We start from the raw sequence: 20,574 nt of genomic DNA, 5'->3' as shown, positions 1-20,574 counted from the left end.
ATCAACAATTTTAAAGAAATATGAAGTCAGTCTAATTCATCAGACATTTTCGACCAGAAGAAATGTGTCGATATTTTTGTTGTTGTTGATTTTATTGGGGGAACTTTAACCCTATGGGTCATTCGCTCCCGTAGTGTCGATATGTCAAATCAAATATTATATGGAAATAGAAGTCTGTTCAGCTAAAAAAGTTTGAAATACATTTGACAATTTGCATGTTTGGGCTTGTTTAAAAATAATTTGATTTTTTAGAATTCCAACGGCAAAAAGTTTATTCTCACAAAAAATATTGTCTATACTTCACGGTATGGCGCAAATAAAATATTATAAAAACAAAACAAAACTTTTTACGTATAAATCTCCCATGGGCCATAATGATTTATAATATTTTGCTTCCGCCATACCGTGTACTTAGATATATTCAACACTAATGTTGAAACCATGGCCTGTTTTATTTTCACCGGTTGACTGAAAGCAATAGTTTGTATCTTGATTGGCGAGGTGAGTTCACTACACTCAAAGTCAGAAGTATCCCTCAAAAGGGTACTTTCAATCCTCAAAAAGGATACTTTCTATCCTTTTTTAAAGTTCACCCGGCGTCACCCTTTTAAAAGGGTACACTGAAAACCCAACCATGGTAGTGTCTACCATATTGTAGGGTTAAAATGAGAACACGCACCGACGTATTTTTGCTAAAAACATTCTGTGCTTGGATTGACTGATATGCGCAGTCAATTTTACTATGTCGTGAGCGGCATGGTAATTTTAACCCGCCAATATGGAGAGAATGATCATCATTTCGTAATTGCTACCATGCATTTTTTTGGAAGCATGGTACATTTTACCATATTTGCGTTCACTTTTGCTGAAAAGCCACGTTTAATTTAATAAGCAGCATTTTTAGCAAATGTTCTTAAAATTACCATGGTCGGGCTTTGAGTGTATGTCAAATTCAGTACATTTTCGATACCCTTTTAAAGGGTGACGACGGGTGAACTTGAAAAAAGGATACTTTTTACTTTGAGTGTACCTTTGATGTTTAACATGTGTTGTGGCATAGAATAGAGATAGGTAGAATTGCCACTTGCCGATTCCCCCTTGTAAACGTCAAGCGACACTGCCGACAGCGCCACCACTGCTCGAAACGGGGAACTTCAGTCGAAATGCGCACTGGGCTTTTTGATGGAACTGCCCTGTGCATTCTGGAGGGTGCGTTTTGTTTGACAGTGACAGATTGAAAAAAAAGGCTTGTTGACATTCAGTTGGCGATCAAAAATGTGAAATGGTGCTTGGAAGCTGGATGAAAAGACGAGACCAGTGGAGGCGGTTGAACGTCAGGATTGGGCACAAATTGCGGTTAAAATTGGAGTGCGGTGGCCTTGCTGGTCAGGTTGGTCGACGAGAAGCGAGTGAGTTGAACAAAGTGGTTTTTTCCTCAGAACCTCCACCAGCGCTCCACGACCACTTTTCTTCACTCCGAAACTGCAAAATCCAACGAGCGCCGCCGGAAGCACTGTGCCTCACACGGCGTGGCCGGGTTTCTTCCTCGGAATCTTCAAGCTGGAACACCACAATCACTTTTCCTCCGTAACGGCAAAATAGCCTTTTCCTCCTCCGATTCTTCACTTGGTTTGACAGCAACAGCGAAATGTCAATATGACAAAACAGATGTTTTGGAGAAGTGAAAACGGATGTCAACTTATTTGGCATATTCTTGAAATTTTGAAAAAAAGGATGCTGATGCGAATTACATATAATTTAATCTTCTTTTAAAAGAAATATCCTAGTTAATGGATGCATTTATCTTGAATTTTCATAATTGTTTTGATTTGTTTTCCATGTGTTTTAATCATTTTAAATTTTTAATAATATATATGTGCCAACCAGTTCTCCACATTCTTGACAGTATTATGCGCAGGGTGTTGTAGTTCCCCGTTTCGCCGCTGGCATCAGTTAGGCAGCACAGTTTTGTCCCCCGGTCGGTAAATGAGTGGCAATTCTACCTATCTCTATTCTATGGTTGTGGACAGAACCAGTGCGCGGAGTGCCCCCACTTTCCGCACGTCGCTGGCTCACAAGTGGCTGCCAGTCTGCCACTATGTGACGCAGGACAGCGCGTCAATATTTTATGCTAGCTTTCAAGATAGTTTGTTGTGCCATTTCATTCTATTTCCGGATCTTAACAAGAATACACGCGTTTTACAATTTGTTATATTTACTGTGTTTTATTTGCGTATCGTGCGCTGATTCCGTGGTCCTGCCGTAGGTTCCCACGCGACATCACGTCCCGCGCACCGGATACGACAACATAAGATCAGGCAAACAATGTTTTTTTTTTTTTTTTTATAAAAAAAGAAAAGTTGTATACAGTTCATAGAAGGCATACTTTCCTGTCAATAAATTGGAACCAGATTTCATTGCGAATTACTAGACTCGTCCTCTGATGTCGTTACAATCATTATCACTTATTTCTCCTTTTCAATTATGACGTTACAAAAGCTCATGCCCCCATACGGTGATTTTGTCGCTACATAAAAATAACTTCACAGTTCATAAAATAAAACGGTGCGAAAAAATTCACGCACAAAAGAAAACATGCCGACAAAGTTCAACACCGACACAGCAATTAGCATTAGCATAAGCAAAAGTATCCTAGCCGTTTCGAGTCATCTTTTGCCGACGGGCCGGCACAGCATCAAAGGACTTTTTTTTGCGCTTGGAGAAAGACGATCTACCTGCTACCTGTTTTTTTTTTCTGTGTTTTTTTTCTCCAGAATTTGCAAAGTCAAACTCGTCGAACCCAATAGGAAAGAGCATTGCGAGAAGAGAAAAGTGGGTTTGATGACAAGCGAGACGCATTCACTTTAATGATTGTCCCCAGGGGGTGGTGCTGCGACAAATTTCTGGATAAAAAGTTAATGGATTTAGGTGAATTTCGAAAGAATAAGTTTTGAAAACAATCGCTTCCGAAGAAATTTGGGGGAAAAATGTGGGAATGCAATTTGGAGCAAGATTACTTTTTTTCACAGGAGCGAATTATGGCGCGTTTGCCATAATGGAGGCTGCCATAATTTTCGACATTTTATGTGTTTCTTTTTGAAGTTGTAACTGAAATTTTCTTGAGAAATCTTGACAAATAATCATGGAAACTAGAGATGTTGTGTCAAGAAACCAACAAACTTGATTCTGTTAAGCATATTGAACTAACACCGTGTGAAAATCGTCCAAATGGCATAATTTGCTTGCACAATAACGCACCCTGGGTCATCTTTGGACGACGACACGTCGGGTGAGAAATTTTCACACATTTTTCGCCCACAAACCTAGAAAGGGCGCAATAATGCAATAACCTGTGGAGTGCGAGTCTATTTGAACAAGAAAAGGCAATTTTTCTCAGCCATTTGAATAGAATTTATGGAGGAGGGTGTCTTCCTTTTCGTTTTGAGCGATGAGGCATTTTGCACCTTCAAAACGTGGAAGGATAGTTTGATTAATTCATGTAGTGGGATATTTTCACCGAATGATTTATGTTTTATTTGAAATTTCACTTGAAATTTGTGAAAAGATATTCATTTTTAACTGAAACTTCATAAGTATACGGTTTTGCCTTTCTTAGGTTTGATTTTGGAAAAACAATCCAATAATTATCTTGCGACCCATAATGTACCTCTGAAATTAAAAAAAAATATGGCATTCGAGGTTTAGTAAGGTAAAAAGATTCGAAGCTTTAGGTCAAATTCTCACTGGGTGGTATCATTATGTTTCTGAAAAATTAATTGCACCAATATATTTTTCGGAGTTTCATCATTTTGTAAGAAAGGCTCTATTTCACCTCTGGTGATATTAAATCGGGGTTTTGATGTAAAAACAGCGACATTAAATTGTTTATTTTTTTTTGAGACAAATATTTATTTAGACGCCATCCACAAGTGACAAATCTTTTTTTTTTTTACTACATTCGAACTTCAGATAATCGAGTCTGGACTGTACCTTAAATATATTAATCCGATTTGAAATGTCTTAAAAAGTCTCATTTTTTTTGAAAAAAAAGTGTATTTCCAACTTGCATTTGGAAAGAGCCGAATTAAACAATTTCTATTATTTTTAAATGAGACTGTGGTTTTAAAATTAGGTAGAGTGCATTAAGTGCATTTTTTTGCTAAAAATTTAAGTTTTTGATCAACACGCGGAAAAGGGCGGATAAGCATTTTGACAGTTTGAACTATTTTGATAATTCTCAAGCTTCTGGAAACTTTTCACAAAACTCGAAGTGTAAAACTATAGCTGGCATACCCAGCTACCTCTCAACACTTCGGGGTTTGCTAAATAGTTACTCGTTGTCTTGGAATTTGCAAAATAGTTGCAGCTGTCAAAATGCTTATGCGCCCTTTTCAAATGTTGCTCCAGAGTTGTTGATTGCCTAATAGAAAACCAAAGACATTTTTTTTAAATTTAATCACTGCACTCTTGGATATAAAAATTCTAATCTATTTTAGAGCATGTTTGAGGTCATATGCAAGTGCAACGATCGAAAACAAGACATCAAAACCATTGTTTTTTTTTCGTGGTTCAATTATCCGAAGTGATTTTTTCTGAGGTCTTCGGTAAATCGAGTCTGGACATTATACAGATTAAACTCAATTATCCGAAATCCTCGCCAAAATTTCAAAAAGGGGTTTTTCACTAGGTTTTTCATGACCGATTATCCAAAGCTTCTTAGTAGTTTTTTTTTTTTGATAATCGAAGCTTTGGATGTTAATCGAGGCTTCAATGTATCAGCACAGCATATGAAAATTTCCTTTTTTTGTTTGATAAATTATCTAGCTCTGAAAATGCCAAATACATTTAACTGAGAGATAAACTTCGTGGTAAGTTTGTTTTAAAAATATACCAAATCGAGATTCAATGTAATAAAATCACGGATAAAACGTTCAAAAATTCAAACCATAAATCTTGCGCAAGAACCGTAAAACCGTGGGACAGATCTGTCCCACGCCAACCGGGGCTTCTTCCATCCAGCCAGAATGAATGGACTTTTGCACGCCTTTTTATTGTCATTCTGTTCATCCTATTAATGGTCCTCGTTCCACTTTACAAAAAAAAGGATCCTTCTTACCTCTGGTCCAGGTCAGGTCAAAGTAAAAAAAAAAAGCAACCCGAAACGAAAGAGTATCAATATTCTCGTCTCGCGCGAACTCTCTGTCCAGCACCATCCTTTTGGACCTGGCCTCCCTCAAAAATTCTTAAGGTCCAGCCAGGACAAAACGACAAGTTTATGACCCTCTCCTGCTTCGATCCTTTCCCAAATTTGTACTTGGAAAAATGTGGCGTGGAACAAAAAGCTGAATGAAACAAAACAACAAGCGAAAGAAGGAATTCAACTTGTCCGAGCCAACTTATGAATGAAGCCCAAATAAAAAGCTCAACCAACTTTGCCAGACAGTCTGGCTCGGCCAAATCGAAAAAGAGCCCGTCGCAGCGAGTGAAATGATGGAAATTTCACTTGAAATTATTGATTCTTTTTTGTTTGCGTGAATCAAGTCTTTTACAATAAATCAGATCAGGTCAGGTATCCTAGTCTCCCTCAGTTTATTCATTCATCGATGCTTTTTCATTCAGCGCGAAAAAAAGAAAGGTGAGAAAAGAGAGTTACTTTTTTTCTTTCCTGGTCCTTGGCGTGGGAGCGATTTATTGATAAATTGTGTGATTCGTGCGGTTTTCTGTGTTGGCCATTATCAATGATCTAATTTATTGGACCTTTTTTTTTTTTGCTTGTTGCTTCGCTGAAACGGTTCTAGGAAATCTTTTCGATTAGTCGGTAATTTGAGAAGCGGCCTTTGGTGGTCGAAAATTTGTCTCGCGTAATTTTTAGGGGTACACTGAGGAAAACATTTACCACTTGATTTAAGATTTCGTTGGGCTCTCATATTTTCCATTAACTATCTTTTGATCGTCACTCAAGATTATCTTATCTAGTGATTTTTCACGCTAAATAAATGCAATTTTCACGGGGACCACTATTCTAAAATTTAATATTTTACGGAGTTTGAAAAATGATAAAATAACCTAAAAAATCTTATGCTGATCAGTCAGACAGATTTTTGTACACTTTATTATATATTTAATCTGTATTAAACATCCAAGCTAAGTGAGTTTTCAAGCTGAAAATTTCAAGTTAGTTAGTGTCTTTGGCCGGGTCCGGTGGCGCAGTGGTTAGCGTGGTAGCCTCTCAACCCCAGTATGGCCTGGGTTCAATCCCGGACGGACCCGGTGGCATTTTTCGAGACGAGATTTGCCTGATCACGCCTTCTATCGGGTGGGGAAGTAAAACGTCGGTCCATTAGCGTAAAAGAGGTTTTAAGTGACTCACCACACACCTTCGGACGCCTAAAAATGAGCAGAAACTTGCAACAGAGACCACAAAAGACCCGGGGGTCGTTAAAGTGGATTGCTTTGCTTTGCTTTTTTTGCGGGGACCTTCAAATCAAATATTGTGGGTTTTTTCAAGGGATTAAGAAAAAAACAAAAATAATCATGAAAAGTTCTGATTTGTAATGTTAAAAGAATAATAACAAATTCAAAAATCTCGTTATTTGTTATACTGATATTTAAAAAAAACATGGAATTTTTATTAGGGTCATAAAAAAACTCAGTAGGCGGTTGAATGAAAATTGGAATGAAATTTTGGAACAGGACACATTTAATTTAAGAAAAATGGGCATATCAATGCTTATATTGCAAAAAATGAGACTTTTTTAACGAAATTGATGTGGAAGCTTTTCTCTACAATGTGATTGATTCGAATATGTTTTGAAATGTCCTGGTGTAACATGGTAGTAGATTAGATTATTTTTTGGGAAAAAAATATAAAAATAAAAATTACAAGCCAGAATTTGAACAATTCAATAAAAAAAAATGTTGCAAAATGCATTATACACCTGTACAGTTCATTTGCAATCATCCAGCCTTCAAAAAATTTAAGATTTGACGAAAAATAAAATTTTGCGAAAAACAAATACTTTTGCGCTACCAACAACGAAAATTCACCAAAATACAAATTTTTGTATAAACCCGACCATGCTAAACATTATTCTAAACGCAGAGGAATAAATATAAAATTAATTTCAACTGATTCCTCTTAAATTTTCATAAAAATTTAAGTTTCATAAAAAAAAAGAATTTGCCCCCTGATTTTTCGTGGAAATTTTGAACAGGGAGGTGACAAAAACTTTAAAAAATATTTGCAACAGTCTAAAGAAATGAAAAAAAAAATAAACTAAAAAAATAACAAAAACGGTAAATTTAAAAAAACAAAAACAGATAAATAATAAAATTTCAATTTAAAAAATAATGATTAAAACAAAAAAATTAATTATAAAATAATTAAAGCAAATATAAAATTGAAAAAATTTTCTCATAACATTATTTTTATTAGGTCCTTTTCGGTACTGGGACCTGGTTAGAGCGTTATACGCACTTCGGAAGGTCCCGGTCAAGAAAAAAAATCAAATGGGCAGCAGCGGCAGCTAAAGCAAGCCAGAGAGGGTGAAGAAAAGCCCCAAGAAATCGCTCCCTCTCCTTTGTTCTGCTGTTCGTAAAGCCATTTCTTGACCCCTTTCCTTCCGATCAGCGTACTAGCCTTAGAACCGAGTCGGTTTTTGTAATTACATTTTACTTAAACAACCAATCAATCAAAACTTTTCACTAGCCAATCAATTTGATCAAAGTTTGACAAATTGCTTTATTCTCCTAGATTTTTTTTATTTCCAGCGCATCACTTTTTCACACCAAGATGCACTCTGTTGCTAAAAAATAAAAGTGCAACTGCCATTTTGTCGCTCGTTATCCTATCTCTCCCCGTAAAATACATTTATAGTCGCGCTATAAAACTTCTTTTCTTCCCTTTCCCCCGCTTCCCCTTGAACGTGCATCACCGTCACACAAAAGGATCCGCAAAAACCGTCACATAACCACAACTTTGCGTCCTTCGGCATGGCACACTGCGCGACCTTTTTCCCTCTTTTCCCAATTGTCAAAGTGTGTGACACATGCGACACAAGTCGAGGGGTGGTTTGGAAAAATATCGTCACATTTGCTTATTATTTATTTGTTCGAATCAAAAGCGTTCAACAATAGCAGAGAGAGGGACAGGGTGATGGAAAAATGGTCGCTGTCGAGTTAATGGTGTGATTCTGTGCTTGTGTGTGCGGGGCAAACCGCGACATATACACACATGCACGCAGAAAGGACCAATTTTGATCGAAAGATGCAATATCATACAGCAGGGAAAAGGGCGAATTTAATGCAAAAGGGAGCGACCGTGGGTTTTGTCGCGTTTGGGCCCTTTTTGGGAGCGTAAAGATTTTGGAGGGTTTGCTGAAAATGCGTGATGAATAAATCGTGAGGCTGTGGGAAAGAGGGTTTGTTAAAGGAGGTTGGAAAATTGGAGTGAGGAAATTTACGCTGGATGAAGATATTTCTTGCATTTATGTTCAACTAAAAAAAACATTTAAAAAAAATATGAATTATCAACAAGTCTTTTTGAGTTTTTTCTTACTTTTGTTACTGTCTTAGTTAAAGCAATAATTGTTTTAAAATGGATTATGATGCAACACATATCTGAAAGGAAATCCAAAACCTGGCTGCAGCACAAATTCAAAATCAGTTTGTTTTTACTTAATATCATATAAATATATTTTTTCGGTCCCATTTGGGGTCCCAAACAACCTCCCAAGATTTTGGAGAGATTTGACGCGAATTAATTGAAATTTGTTCGTTTGAGAACAATGGGTATCAAACCATCCGGGTTTCAGTGTACATAACTAACTATTTATTTTTGGAACTGGATAATTTGTGTTTTGATAAGTTTTTAGTAACAGTTCAATAGGGCGAATCTGCGATTGTAAACAAGCAGTATATCCCCCTCTTACTAGACGTGAACTGTCACTTGAGCAAAAGGGATATACTGCTTGTTTACAATCGCAGATTCGCCCTATTGACTGTTACTACGGAAGTCTTCTATGTATTATTTAAAAATCATGTTTCAAAAATGGAGCTTCTACAACTACAATATATCTTAAAGAAGATACTCGGACCACCTGCATGTTTTCCCTTTGTGTGTCTTACTTCCCAAGTAGCATGCTGCCAAAAATGAAAGGTAGAAAAATCAATTATTTACGATCAATTCAAGTTCACTTCCTCTCTCAACGATAAGTACTAATTGATCAATGATCTCCTCGAATTGCATTCACCCTCTGGATAATGCAACGGAAGAACATTTCAAACATGATCGACTGACCTTTTTCTGCCAAATCATATAATTCCAACCTCGCTTAATTTTTTTTTTCGTTATCCAAAAGTCACCTCAATCAGGGCCAAGGAACCTCAAAGAAAACAAGTTAATTCTTCCTGATGGACGATTCTCGGTATTGATCGTCCGTTCTGTAAAACGGACAGCTCACAATACCTTCCTTCCTAACGGAAGTAGAAGATGATTGTGTTTGCTTGTGGCCTTCTTTTTTATTTCTGTAGGCCCGTTTCGGGCACCTCCGGAGGTGACGTTTTGTGTGTTTGTTTACATTTGCGCACATTCAGTGTTGTTTTGTGCAATTTAATCCTCCCGCTGCAGTAGGTCCATTCTTCCGGGACATATTGAGCTGTTTTTGGGCCAGCCCTCCCACAGGGATCGTGTACACAGCGCAGTAGGCCATCGTTGCAATTATTTGCAACGATATGGTGATCGAGGAATTGGGTGGTAACAATTTAAAATAGTCTTTTGTGAGTACAAATTTGTGAAAAAATATGAATTTAATTTGGAATTTTAGAAAATTTGAATGTTTAAATTTAATCAAATAAGAGTAAAAAGAAAGAAGTTTGAATAAATTTGTGTCAGTCCTTTCAAATTGTTACTACCGAAAATTTAAACAATATTGTACGAAGATGTTAAACTTGGCGTAAAGATGAGCTACTCTTTCACAGCTGGACAGTCTCGTTTGATGAATGGTTACTTGGATCTTATAGAATTTTTATTTTGTTATTGCAATGGTTTATGTTGTGTTTACAAGATTTTACTTCACGCTGGTGGGTAAATTTTCAAATCAATAAATGATTTGTTTCAGATCGAATAGAATATTGGTTTCAGATAAATCTTAAACTATTTTAAACGGGAAACATTAAATGATTTTGTAATTTTGGCAATTATCAATTCATTTCTTTAAAAAAGTTAAAGTGGGAAGGAGTAAATTGAGCTTGATTTTATTTTCTTTATATCAAAATACAGAATCCGATGATCAAATGGTGCCAAACTGTCTGGCGAGACTTTCATTCAACCGTTCACCATATCCCACCCCTGAAGCCATTCATTTAATTACAGCCTCTCACGCAGAACTCCCACCGAGACTAGCTGAAAAGTGTCAAAAAATGTTTTATAAAATACTGCAAAAAACTGCCTTTTGTCATCGCAACGCACAAAACAAGCAGTTATCTTGTCCCATCGCATTTTGCTTTCACCTGAAATCCCATCGACTTGGATTTTCGTATGACATTTCTCATTTCTCCTTTCACCTTTCACACAATCACATGACACGGGAATTGTCTCTTGTCTATGTTTTGCAGCGTTTTTGATGAGGATACCCTTGCGTGAATTGGTTTGCAACACTTTTCATTTCTTTCCTTTTTGACTCAATTTTGCTACAGGGAAATAGTCTAACAAAATTGAATCGTAACCCGAGATCAAATTGAGCTTGAATTACAGCATCGCATTCTGTTTGGTTCTGACAGATTTAACAGTAAAAGTAACGGAGCACTTAGCATAGACCGATATTCTTGACATGAACCTCTCAATTCTACTGACTGTTAATTTTAGGAATTTGATTGTACATATCTGGAGTTTTTTTTTAAGTTCAATAGACTAAATTTGATTTTTTTGATTCTTGAGTGTTTTTGAAATCGTCTTGCGTTGAAAAACACCCAAAAAGCAAAAAAAAAAAAAAAATCAGTTTACATGACCTGTTGGTCTGACCTTCTTTGTGATTTTTCATATGAATCACGCTTGGAATCACGTCAAATCGGAGTATCTTCATGACTCACTACAGCTTTTTTGGACAGAATTTTTGTCAAAGTTATTGAGTCTAACAAACCGATCTATGCCCCGGCTGATCGATTCGAGGTTCGCAGACAATGCGGAGCCGAGATCCTCGAACAAAGCATGAATGAAGCAATGAAAGGACCCTCAAAAATCGAACCTATTACAACTTTTTTGCACGGTCTTTATGCGTGTCTAAATCGGGTTGTATTATTTTCACCCAGAACCTGTGGAAGATTCCAAGGATCGACTTTCTTCACGTTTTCTATTCAACCTTCGATTTATTGGCTGCTAGTTGTCCAAACAGAGCGAAGATCGATCGGACTTATCTCGGCGATCGAATCTCTTCCTGGGTGGTTTGGCGGGGGTCGACTCGATTGGTCCTTCCCCTTAAGGAGGACCTCTTAATTGCACCGTTTAGCGAGCGTGCGTGCACAACATTGGGCAGAGGGAAAGGTGTTTTGTGCGCGATTTGAGAACCCTGGGTGAGGGAGAGTCCTTTTTTTTGTGGTGGACTCTCGAGTTTCCAGTCCCGTTGGCCGCGAAATGAAAGGTGATCAATTTGATATAAAAGAATTTCGTTGGAAGGAGACAGACCACATTTTGTACAATTTATTGTCGGGCTGTTGTCGTTGGGCTTGCATTGTGCATTTTTTGATTGAATTTGTTGTAGAAATGAACACCTGGCTGGGATGACCGCGTGATCGTGGGCTGATTTTTTTTATAGAATTATTAGTTTTGTCTTTGAACGGCAATTGAAATTGATAAATTTTATGTAAAATTAGCTTTTTATAATTTTTATTTTAGTAATAAGCGATATTTAGCAAAATAAGTTCGTCCATACAAGACTGTATATAATTTTGATAGTTCTACACTAGGGTGACAATAAAAAATCGCCATCATGGATACCACCTGGCTCGATTCTTCAGGTAAAAATAAGTAACTGTGCCAATTTTGAGCCAAATTGGGTAGGGGAGAGTGGGGAGACTTGATCCCCGGGGACACTTGATCCCAAGCCTGTATCTCGTCAGCATGTGGGTAAAACAATTAGCTTTGTTCTAGAATGTTGTGCGAAATTAACTAAAACTCATTGTAGAAAACAAAGAAAAAAATTAAAAAATGTTTAGATTGAGTTACACACATTTTTCTAAAACGAGCTGCAAAAAACTTCCAAGAGATCTTTTTTTCTTTGTTTTGATATGTATAGAAAACACTCAAAAATTATTCAAACATATATTTTTTATACATGAATTGTTTGATAAACTTATCAACTCCAAAACCCTTACGCATTTGATGTTAAATTTATCATCATACTATTTTTACAATCAATTGTTTAAAAAAGTGCGTTTAGGGAGACTTGATCCCTGCATTTTTACAGTCACTGGAATCAGCCTCAAGATTAATTAATTGGGCTGGGTTTTCATACATAGTTTCCTTTAGTATAGTTGTACATAACTTACTGCAGTTTGAACCTTTTCAAAAGTTTTGTAAACAAAAATTTCCAGCTTTTGTAAACATGCTTAATTTTGGTCTAAAAAATAATAATTTAAGTTTTTAAATATTTTACATACTTAACTTGTTATATTTTGAACACAAACGTACAGGTTTTATGTGAAATTGCTGTAACTTATAGCAAAATATAAGTTTGGATAAATAAGAAACATTTTGCTTAAGATTTCTTCAATATGTTGAAAGGGGGATCAATTTACCCCTAACATTTTTAAAATGCCGGTTTAAAATATTTTTTTAAAACGCTTGGCATGATTCGAAGAGTTCATCTGATGCAATACCCTTATTAGCCAAACTTAGATGAATGTTTAAGCTTTCAATTCATGCAAAAAGTTTATAGTTTTGTGAGAAATTGACAGAGTTATGATCGATACAAAAAAAGGGGATCAAGTCTCCCCACTCTCCCCTAAGGTTGAAGAATCGCTATGGATCGTTATAGTTGGTGAAAAAAAATCTTTTCATACAAAAACGTCTTCTTTGAATCGATAATAACTCGTCAGTGTTAACTAGGATCGTTTTGGGGTCTTCGACAAGTTGTTTGTCATAAAATTATAATAAAAGAATCTCACACTTGACAATAATCCTACTCATTTTACGCCACCTTTTTCTTACATTTCAATATTTTTATACATTTCAATATTTAGAACTTGCAAACTGCGTCCTGCGTTTTTAGTACAGAATCGCAGCACCACAACATTGCCTGATATTAAAATCTTCAAAATACGTAAAAGTTTTGACAATTTAACAACCGTCAAGTACATGATGCTGAAAATCGGACCAAAATTTTCCGAGCTATCATTAGATGGAAAATGAGAAAAATAGATTGGTTTGCTCAGAATCAGTCTCCTCGAAAATTGGGTGGATTTCGGTTTCAATTTAGATTTTATTTAACGCGTATGTTTAAGAACTTCTTTGACATTTACCTTTTTTTTTCGTTTTCATGAGTTTTCTTTACAAAAGTCCAGCGAAAGGATATGAATCTAAGTCATTGCGGTAGGTATCGTTTTTTTATGGTTTGAATATGTTAAACATCATAAGCTTAATTATTGATAACAGGTTAAGTTAAAGCTTTCATCTTTTGTTAGAAAATTGATCGTCATTCTTACACGCAGAAAAATAAGGCATATTTGAATCAACAAAACGTTTTGTTGATTTGAAAATCAAGATTTTTGCTGAAACAACGCTAAATGCCAAAGCCACTTTTTAAAATGGGTAATTCTCTACCAACTCACACGAAATCGGGAAAAGTTGCCCCGATCCCTCTTCGATTTGCGTGAAACTTTGTCCTAAGGGGTAACTTTTGTCCCTGATCACGAATCCTTTTTTTGATATCTCGTGACGGAGGGGTGGTACGACCCCTTTCATTTTTGAACATGCGAAAAAAGGGTGTTTTTCAATAATTTGCAGCCTGAAACGGTGATGAGATAGAAATTTGGTGTCAAAGGGACTTTTTTCAGAATTCCGAAAAAAGTTTTAAAAATTCTCCCATTTTCCGTTACTTGACTGTAAAAAATTTTGAAACATGTAATTTTAACCTTCGGGAAGTCGCGTGTTTTCGCCTTTCTTACAAGTGCCCTTACAAACTGTGTACAAAGTACACGTACGCGACCTCCGGTGGGTTAAGGGAAATTTAATGCACTTTTCGAATCTACATTGACCCAGAAGGGTCATTTTTTCATTTAGAACAAAATTTTTCATTTTAAAATTTCGTGTTTTTCTAACTTTGCAGGGTTATTTTTTAGAGTGTAACAATGTTCTACAAAGTTGTAGAGAAGACAATTACAAAAATTTTAATATATATACATAAGGGGTTTGCTTATAAACATCACGAGTTATCGCGATTTTACGAAAAAAAGTTTTGAAAAAGTTACTTTTTGCGTTTCTCTTTGTTTCGTCGTCCGTGTCTGTCGTGTGACCATGAACGGCCATGATCAACGACGACCTGCAAAGTTAGAAAAAACACGAAATTTTAAAATGAAAAATTTTGTTCTAAATGAAAAAATGACCCTTCTGGGTCAATGTAGATTTGAAAAGAACATTAAATTTCCCATAAAATGAAATGTTCCAAAAAAATTTACAGTCGAGTAACGGAAAATGGGAGAATTTTTAAAACTTTTTTAGTGTTTTTTCGATGAAAAATACGTTTTTTCGGAATTCTGAGTACGCCATCAAATCGGGCGTCTAATTTTACATAAAAGTCCCTTTGACACCTAATTTCTATCTCATCACCGTTTCAGGCTGCAAATTATTGAAAAACACCTCTTTTTTCGCATGTTCAAAAATGGAAGGGGTCGTACCGCCCCTCCGTCACGAGATATCAAAAAACGGACCTCGGATTCGTGATCAGGGACAAAAGTTACCCAGTAGGACAAAGTTTCACGCAAATCGAAGAGGGGTCGGGGCAACTGCTGTGTGAGTTGGCGGAGAATTACCCAAATCAAAGAAAGATTTTTGTGGAATTGAGAAAATCAAGGTTTGTTTCAACGCAAAATCGGCGTTGATTATATTCAACACACATTTTGTTGAATCAAACCTCATACAGGCTGATCGTACAACATATTTTTCTGCGTGTAAATTCTATCTTCTTGAAGGTACTGGACGAATTTATGCTTTAAATCAATTGTGTTCAAAAATTATTTAATTTTGTAATTCAATCACTGATATCCTGGTTGACAACCATTTGCCAATGATGATTTTCATAACTTAACAAGAAAATTAAAAAAAAACTTCACCTAAAAATATCAAGGGTGAACAACTTGTAGAAGGAATTTAGCAAAATTTATGTTGTCGAAAGAAAACTCATGACAATGATGGAAGTCATCGCATCAAGATTACGTAGTTCGCATCCTTTTTTATTTCCTTCGAAAGTCAAAGAAACAGATAAATTTGTCCATCATGCTCGCGTGTTCCTACCCTGACCTATTCGAGAGAAGCTAATAACCCTCCAAAAGATACGCATAAATACAACCCAGGGAGTCCTCCCCGAAAATCTACCCAACTTTGGCAAGTTTTTCCGAAGCAATTTTCCTTTACTTTTTCTTCCGGAGGCAAAATCGATGAATCGAAGTAAAGCAGCGAGAAAAAAAAAGATGGCAGAAGAAAATTGTAGACTCATTCAACCGTTCAACCGGAGCGATATAAATGTGTAAGTTTTTGGCCCTTTTGGCGCGGAGGACTGCCGGAGGATGGAAAACCTGCGTGACGGGGCCAGAAAACTCACCCCATTGTGAGACGAGCTCACGTTAAATTGTCTGTGTTCTGTGTTGGGTGTGTGTGCCGGGCCTATTTGGGAAGCATTATCAGTAAGATTCGTTTTACAAAAGTCCCCCTTTTTTGCAGGATTCTTCAGTTGATTGCACGGAATTTCCGAATTGAGGAATTAAAAGAAAATTATTCCGGTAGAAAATACTCTTCTTTTCAAATCTTCAAATAAAAGTACTCGAAATTTATCATAAGAAATTAACCAAAACAAATAAAAATAATATTTCATTATGTCCAAACATGTCATAGATAACCAACCGTGCGACTCCATCGAATACTTCAAACTTCATACTATTTGGTGAAGACGCATGGTTGGTTTCCTTTATTTCATGCAAATTAACAAATTCTATCTTTCCGTTCCAAGCCGCACCGGTTAGAATGATGGCGTCGAGCGCGCGGAGGCCATAACGAGGCGCGCAGCGAGGGTTTGCCACTGCTGTCACGAAATTGCTTTTTGGCTGCCGAAGATCGCATAGGGAGTTATTTTTCTTCTTCCCTATAGCTCAGCAGTCAATCGCGCGAAGGGGACTTGTTAGCACTCCTTCCGGCAGGCCTTAATCTGGCATGTTGTCCCCTCTCTGGCTCTCTATCTCTATTGCTCGAACTGTTTTTGGACCGGTTTTTGGTTACGGTAATGAAAAAGAAACAGGGGCTGGATTGGATGCTGGCCTGGCCTGACTGGGCTGGACTGGGTTGGGTGATATTCAATTTAGCTTACAGAGATTTCCCCCTTTCTAGAATGGCAGCGTAAATGTTGGATTGATGGAAGTTAAGTGGAATCTTCACTGCTGTACTTTTGGAGTTGTGTTGTGGTGAAAGATTGTTGGACTATTTTCGGTTATCAGAATCAGAATTGCCTAAAACACACATTTAAGCTATGAATTGAAAACGTTTTATTTTTCGATTCCTCGAGATGTATCATATAAACTATTTTAGAAAGTGTTTATATAAATATAACCTAAACAATTTTGTTTTCTATTTTTAAATTTCAATCATAAATTATAAGACTAAAATGTTCGATTTGCAGGGCTGAGATAGCTTTTTTCGCTTGGAAGATGTTGGCGTTTTACTTGAAAAAGAACATTTCTCGGGTTAGTTTTCAAACTTTTGTCAACAAAACCATTTTTATCGGTTTTCGATCAATTTACGGACTACCAAATTCGAAAATGTTTTGAATTGATCATCTGCATGTCCTATATTACTCTTTATTGAAAAGCAATGACAATTTGAATTATTTCCGAGAACAAAAAAACAAATAAGTGACGTGTTACAAACTAATCAGCCCTATAAACAAATTTAAACGTTAAGTGTATCTCTTTCACACCTTATGTCAAAATTACATGCAATATGTGGGAGTAGCGAACAGCACTAATTCTCCATACAAACTTTGGAGAAAAACCATTCGGCCCTGTCTAAATATTTTTGAAAAATTCAAAGTGCACGTGTTTCTGGGGACCCCAAACTTCATGCTTCCCCTCGAGTTGAGCCTGCGCAGAAATTTTGTTGGTCGGTGTAATTTCTAGAAAGATTTTTATATTAAAAATAAAAGAAAATCAAGATGAAATTAAGCAGCATCGCTGAAGGCTATGTAGCAAAAGATAACCAAATATCGTTTGATTTTTTTTAAATTATATGTAGACTAAATTTTTTGAAATGAATAACTGAGATAGCTTTGTTCCTTGAAAAATAACATTTCCAGAGTTTTTTTTTAAAAAACGTCCTATAAACAAACACAATAGCTTATAGGACCTTTTTTTTTAAAAAAAAAATAAACTCTAGATTTCTATTCTTTTTAAAAGATGCTATAAGCTATGGAACCTTTTCGAATAAAAATCTTTAAATCATGACGTGCACGCTGATTTATTTAGTTTTGATATTCGTCTAGTAATAAGAGAATCGAAGGCTGAAGTTTGAAAAGAAATCATCGACAGATGGAGCAATATTGAGATCAAGAAGATCGACAACCAGAAAGTCAATTGTAACTTCATATCACTCCAGATTTAGACAAACCCATTTACAGAAAAAATAGACAATTAAATTGGATTTGTTGTTTTGGCCATAAATAAGAACGGCTGAGATGCCGGTAATTTCCCTTTATTTTTTTGGTAAATATAGCCGATTTACTGCTTGAACTTTAATACAAAATAGCCTTAAATTTGAGTATGAAAGCGAATGGAGAAGCTATAGGTTTGAAAATGTTGGTTTCAGTTAACTTGTAAAATCTTAAAAAAACGTTACTTAATCCACCTTTAGGTGCTTGGTGCCTTCCTCACATTTAGAGCGTAATGCTATCCAAAACAGATACAAAAGGGCGGACCTTCAGTGTTCTATCAACTTGATTCATTATTCATACCATCAGATTGGGTAGTCAGATCTTCATAATTCAGGGCTCTTATGTGCTTATAACTTTTGATAGGGTTGTCAGATCTTCAATTGTTTGAACTCGGTCTGTTAATTACCTATCCAACGACAGGTCGCATGATAGATCCGGACAAAGTTTTCATCGAAATATATGAGATCCGGCCTCTAAAAAGTTCATAAATAACACTTAAGTGCTTATAACTTTTGATAGGGTTGTCAGATTTGCAATCTTTTGGACTCGTTGGAAAGATCTTTCGAATACCTTTCTAAAAATGTATAACATGACGGGGTTTCTTACAAAAACCACCCTTTTTACAATCTTCCGGACATTTGTTAAAATCAAATAGCCAAATTTGATTTTTTTTAAATGTTCTAAAACGTTTGTTAGCACAAACAAATATAGGAGCTTGTGAATGGACCACGTGCATCTGGCCCTCCGTTTTTTTTTCTAGCGAAATTTCAACTTGTTGTATGGAGCGTGAGTTTTTGCCTGGTTTTATTATATTTAACTGATCAAACGATCCCCCTCATCCGCACTCCCCCGGTATTCCACGGTATGTCCACGTATCCTTCCTCTTCCGTTGATTCTGTGAAATGTCTGTTTTCATCATCGTCTCTGTGGTAGAGGCAAGGTAGTAGGCCTTGTCGCTTCAATTGTTATACGATTTCGGGATTTTTTCGGATGCTATGCAATCATAAAAACCTATATTGATAAGAAAGGACTTGGGGAGTAATCCAACTTTGAAAACTCCTGAAACTGTTCTCAATATTATAAAATTTCAGATATGTCCATAAAAACAAAACACCAGGAGGTTTTAATTATTCATTCTTTTATATTTTCTTTTTAAAATACTTAAAATATATACATCTACAACTATTCTCTGTACAAAAAAATACCTCAGTCAATACATTTCTGCGCACTTTATCAAAAATAGGTTTCATCTGGTTAAAAAAGTTGCCACTTCACTGGTCCCAACACATATCACTTGACAAGTTCACTTAATGCTACCCCGCTCTCTCCCGCTCAATACCCATAAAGTTGCGTCGCAACGGCCGCGGCCGCCGCCGCCGCTCCGTACATCGGCATCAGCATCGCTGCCGGCGCAAGTCCGTACGTGTACCGCTCCTGGGGCATGTGCGTCTTGGTGTGCTTCTTGAGGTGATCGCGGCGGCCAAACTTCTTTCCGCAGGTTTGGCACGCGTACGGCCGGATTCCGGTGTGGATGCGCTTGTGGCGGGTCAGCTCCTCGTTCCGGGTGAAGGTCTTGCCGCAGGTCGGTTCGTCGCACTTGAACGGGCGCTCTCCTGTAGGAATTGAAGTAGAGGGAATGGTGGGTTAGTCACGAGAAATGAGGTTGAGTTGGTATGTGGTAACTTACCGGTATGAATCCGGATATGACCCTTGAGTTGGCCGTTGTTGGAGAAGGCGACATCGCAGTGGGGGCACTTGAACTTCTTCGGCCGTTGCTTGCGACTGCTGAGCAGCTTGGCCTTGGCGTCCTCGCTGAGTACCCGGAAGTATTCCTGCTCCATCTGGTCGTACGTGAGCGGGTTCACCGGAAGTCCGGCAAAGTTGAATCCGGCAGGAAGTAGTTCAACGCCAAGTTTCTGCTGCTGTTGACTGCAGTAATAGTAGTACGAGGCAAGATCCGTCGGGTGGTTCAGGAAGGCCGCGGCGGTATCCAATTCCGGAGTTCCGATCAACGAATGCTTAGCCGGACTGTACATCGGAGACTTGGGCTCCGACGACATCGGACTGTCCAAGTCCAGCCGAGCACGGATGGTCGCTTCACACGGTTCACTTTTTATCGCGGTACGATCACTTCCACTATCACTGGCCTTGCTGGGGCTGTTATCCCTGATGCCCTCAGCCGCGGCATCCCACGGACGGAACAGGCGCGAATAGGTTTGCGGTGGTGCGATCGTTTTCACAGACATGATTGCCACACTTTAATCCTCACGAAGCACGATCGAAACGTCGAACGGAAAATAAGAAAGAAACGCAACCGAAAAAAAAACAACTAAGCAGGCGATGTTGACACTTTGCGATCTGGCTGCAAACTGAACATCTCGGTGCAAAGTCAACAAATTTAACCCAAATCAAACAATAGCCTAACAGGAGAAGACTCAGACGAAAGGACGAAAAGGAATCAAAACCAACAAAAAAAAAAAAAGGACGAAACTGCAAGAGCCTAATTGAAACATACGCGCGCCAAACGAACGAACGAAGGCAAGCCCATTCAAGTGTGGTGAAGAAGAAGGATGCAATGGAGGGCACTGCAAAACAAGGGGAAGTTGCTCTGACTGGAGTCCAAAAGTTCTAGGAGGGAGAATGAAAGGCAGAAAAGATAGGGCGATTT

The 20,574-nt window shown here is 37.3% G+C and overlaps 1 protein-coding gene across 1 annotated transcript; it reads right to left on the bottom strand.

Annotated features, from left to right (window-relative positions):
• Nucleotides 1-19,066: 19,066 nt before the first annotated feature.
• Nucleotides 19,067-20,574, bottom strand: LOC120424265 (zinc finger protein 578). Its single transcript, XM_039588327.2, has 2 exons — nucleotides 19,594-20,574; nucleotides 19,067-19,519 (listed from the first exon to the last, which is right to left on the bottom strand). Exons 1-2 carry the CDS (start codon nucleotides 20,150-20,152, stop codon nucleotides 19,239-19,241), a joined length of 840 nt encoding a protein of 279 aa, XP_039444261.1. The 5' UTR covers nucleotides 20,153-20,574; the 3' UTR covers nucleotides 19,067-19,238.

Source organism: Culex pipiens, chromosome 1 (assembly GCF_016801865.2).
Source record: "Culex pipiens pallens isolate TS chromosome 1, TS_CPP_V2, whole genome shotgun sequence".
NCBI classification, from domain to species: Eukaryota; Metazoa; Arthropoda; class Insecta; order Diptera; family Culicidae; genus Culex; species Culex pipiens.
Note: the sequence above shows the minus strand (reverse complement) of the source record. Positions and strands in the feature narration are given on the sequence as shown.